The sequence below is a fragment of the Bison bison genome, unplaced genomic scaffold (genome assembly GCF_000754665.1).
Source record: "Bison bison bison isolate TAMUID 2011002044 unplaced genomic scaffold, Bison_UMD1.0 scf7180017864080, whole genome shotgun sequence".
Lineage (NCBI taxonomy): Eukaryota > Metazoa > Chordata > Mammalia > Artiodactyla > Bovidae > Bison > Bison bison.
Genome location: NW_011494652.1, coordinates 4,923,189 through 4,926,258, shown reverse-complemented (window position 1 = coordinate 4,926,258; position 3,070 = coordinate 4,923,189). Strand labels below are relative to the sequence as shown.

At 59.4% G+C, this 3,070-nt stretch overlaps 1 protein-coding gene across 2 annotated transcripts in view; it reads right to left on the bottom strand.

Moving 5' to 3' along the window:
• Positions 1-407: 407 nt before the first annotated feature.
• SPTBN2 (spectrin, beta, non-erythrocytic 2) overlaps positions 408-3,070 on the bottom strand; it is a 38,839-nt gene continuing 36,176 nt past the window's right edge. For both annotated transcript variants that reach the window (XM_010837727.1, XM_010837728.1), the window contains 4 exons: positions 2,763-2,983; positions 2,090-2,263; positions 1,564-1,606; positions 408-1,255 (listed from right to left, as the gene is read on the bottom strand). In XM_010837727.1, coding sequence (XP_010836029.1) covers positions 1,022-1,255; positions 1,564-1,606; positions 2,090-2,263; positions 2,763-2,983 — 672 coding nt within the window. In that variant the 3' untranslated portion in view covers positions 408-1,021. The remainder of the gene's footprint in view (positions 1,256-1,563; positions 1,607-2,089; positions 2,264-2,762; positions 2,984-3,070) is intronic.

The window sequence follows — 3,070 nt, the reverse complement described above, 5'->3', positions numbered from 1 at the left end:
CCAAACCCAGGCCCCATGCATCGGGAGCATGGCACCTTTGCTACTGACCCACTAGGGAAGTCCGCCGCCTTCCATTTTTGAAAACAGTTGGGAGGATCATGAGTGAAGAAAGTTGTGCACCACAGCAGCGGTCCTGCAGTGCCTTCTAACGTGGATACTGCTTGTTAACGTCATGGAGAACTTCTCTGGTCTAAAAAGAGGCTTGACACTGGTCAACCCAGCAAAGTGGCGGCCATTACCATGGGGAAATGAGACCATGGTAGGGAGGCTCACAGACTAATATGGTTCTTGGTGGGCTTGGATGCTGGTGGACACCTGACACACAGGAGATCTGGGCCAGAGGGAAGGACTTGGGCACGGCTAGAGAGGTCTGTGGTCAGGAAATCAAAGACACCCAGAGGCAGTAAGAGAAGCTGAGCTGTTTAATCACCTCCTTGGCCAGACTCAAGGCTGTGGTTGGCCCCAAACAACTCACACTTGGAAGCTGTCGAGAGTTGCCGGAGATAGAGGGGCTGCTTGAGTCAGAGGACGAGGGAGGATGGGAAGGGGCAGCTTCGGAGTTTCTGACCCGTCATCTGGCAATCTAGCCCCCAGGTCCTGCTTCCGCTCTGAGAGGTTCCTGGCTGGTCCCCAGGGGCGAGGACTGGATGGCATGCCCTAGCTGTGGTGGGAGAAGGACCCTGGGCAGGGGAGCCATTCCCCACATGGCCTCGTAGAGGGTGTGGCGCTGCCTGCGCCCATGGTGGGGACAGAGGCGTAAGGCTGGGGAAAGAGGGGAGGGGGAGGAGTGGAATTGGGGGTTGCCTGCGCCCCACCACCAGTCTAGAATTAAATAGCAGATAAGAAGGGTTGCCTTTGGGAACACTGACTTGTCCCCAGAGACAGTTCCTGGTGATGGGTTGACCTTGGCAACAGACCCTAGCAGCAGGCAGTTGTCCTGACAAGAGGGTGATCCTTGTCCACGGTCCCTGGCAGTTTCCTGGACAGAGGGAGGCAGTTGGCCTGGGAGTCTCGCCCCCAACTACTTGTTCTTCTTGAAGAAGCTGAAGCGCTTTTCTCGCTCTCGTTCTCTGCCATCCTTGCTGCGAAGCACGACAGGTCCCTCAGCCCCGGCCGGTGACACCGGGGGCATGGTCATGGCCCGGGTCATGCCCCGCGTGGCACTGGGCACCGCTGGCTCTTCAGGCTCTCCGGAGGCGGAGGACGCGGTGGCAATGGCTGCATTCACCACCCTCAGCCACGAGCTCATCTCTGCCTGCAAGGGGCGTGGAAAGACACCTGGTCAGCTTGGAGGCTGTGCTACTGGCGGCTGTGGCTCGCACTCAGTGGGGAAGGGTAAGAGAGGAGGCAGAGATGCCTGCCCCATCTCTCTGGAGAAAAAGACCCCTTTAAGGGAGGGAACATGTTTTGGTGCAGCCTTCACAAACATCCAGTTGGCACAATGTGGGTTGTCCGACATCAAAGAAGGAAACACTTCAGACAAGCAAAACGAGAGAGAGGTGAGGAAATAAAGAGTACATCTGAAGGGCTCCAAGGCAGCACAGAGGGAAGGGGACAGCTCACCTCATCCTTGGCCTGGAACAGATATTCCTTCCCATCTTGTAAGCTGTTGGGAAAGAGAGAAAACTCAGGGCAGAGCTGAGACTCTGACCGGCCAGCTCAGGGCTGGCAAGATGGCCTTATCCTCCAGAGACCAGATGGGAGAACAGCCTCAGATGCTCAGAGCCAACTCGTCTAGACCCTTTCTGCACCTTCTTCCGAGTCTCAGGACCGGGGGTGGGGCCAAAGCAGCTCCTTCCTGATTGGCTGCTGAGGACGAGGGCACGCTCACTTCTGCCCCTGGTGACTGGCAGGCAGGGGCAGGCCCGCGGGGGCCTCGGAGACAGGGCAGTGCCCGCATCCTGCTGACAACTCTCCCCTGCTGTATATTGCTCAGCTTGACAGGCTTGCGCCGTGGTGCTCCCGCTACCCTGCGTGTGAGCACAACCAGAGCCCCCGCCTCTCCCTCGTCGATGTTGCTGTTCCCAAATGCATGGCCCAGTGCCCTCGCGGCTGTATCACTGGGAGCCTCCCTCCTGTCCATTCCTACCCCAGCTTGAAGACATGCTTGCGCTTTCGATAATCAAAGGCCACGCTGCCCTGGGCCCTGGCCAGGCTGACAGGCACTTCTCCATGGTACGGCACTCCTGCACTGGCTGCCTTCGCATCCTTGTAAAAGCCAAGGCTCCCGCGCCGCAGGACACAGTACACATTCTGCCACGACCTGGGGGTTGGGGGGTGGGGAACGTGGTGCAGGTGAAGAGGAAACGCAGGTGCCTGGCCGGCCTTTGAGGGGCCAGCCACCCTGGGAACAGCCTGGTGGTCCCAGGACTCCCAGGGCCACTGCTGTCATTGCTAAGTTGCTTCAGTCGTGTGTGACTCTTTGCAACCCTATGGACTGTAGCCCACCAGGCTCCTCTGTCCAAGGGGATTCTCCAGGCAAGAATACTGGAGTGGGTTGCCATGCCTTCCTCCAGGGGATCTTCCTGACCCAGGGATCGAACCCGCCTCTCTTACGTCTCCTGCACTGGCAGGTGGGCTCTTTACCACTAGCGCCACCTTAGCCCATCTTGTTTATAGTTTCCCGGCCCTCCTGCCCCCACCGAGGCCCCACACTGCTCCTGAGTCCTACCCCTTCCTCCAGTCTAGGAAGAGGTTCTGGGCAAGCCTGTCTAGAACCAGGAGCCGAAAGGGCCTCTGCGTGGTGTGGCCAGACCCAATACCTGTTGGCGGCCTTCTTGCCAAAGGCCTCCATCTCCTGTTTGCGGCACAGCAACCCCTCCATCTGTTCCTGGGCGGAGAGCTCCGGGCCTCGAGTGGGCAAGGTGGCGACCCGGGCGGACTCGGATGACCTGCTCTGGGGCATTATCGGAGGGGTTGGGCCCTGTGTCCGGGCCTGCTTCTCTCCCCGTGGCCCGTTGGCCTCGTCCCCAGCACTGGACCCCTGTGAAAACAGTGGTGCCTGTGTCACAAAAGGTGAGACAGGGGTCCAGTGCTGGGGACGAGGCCAACGGGCCACGGGGAGAGAAGC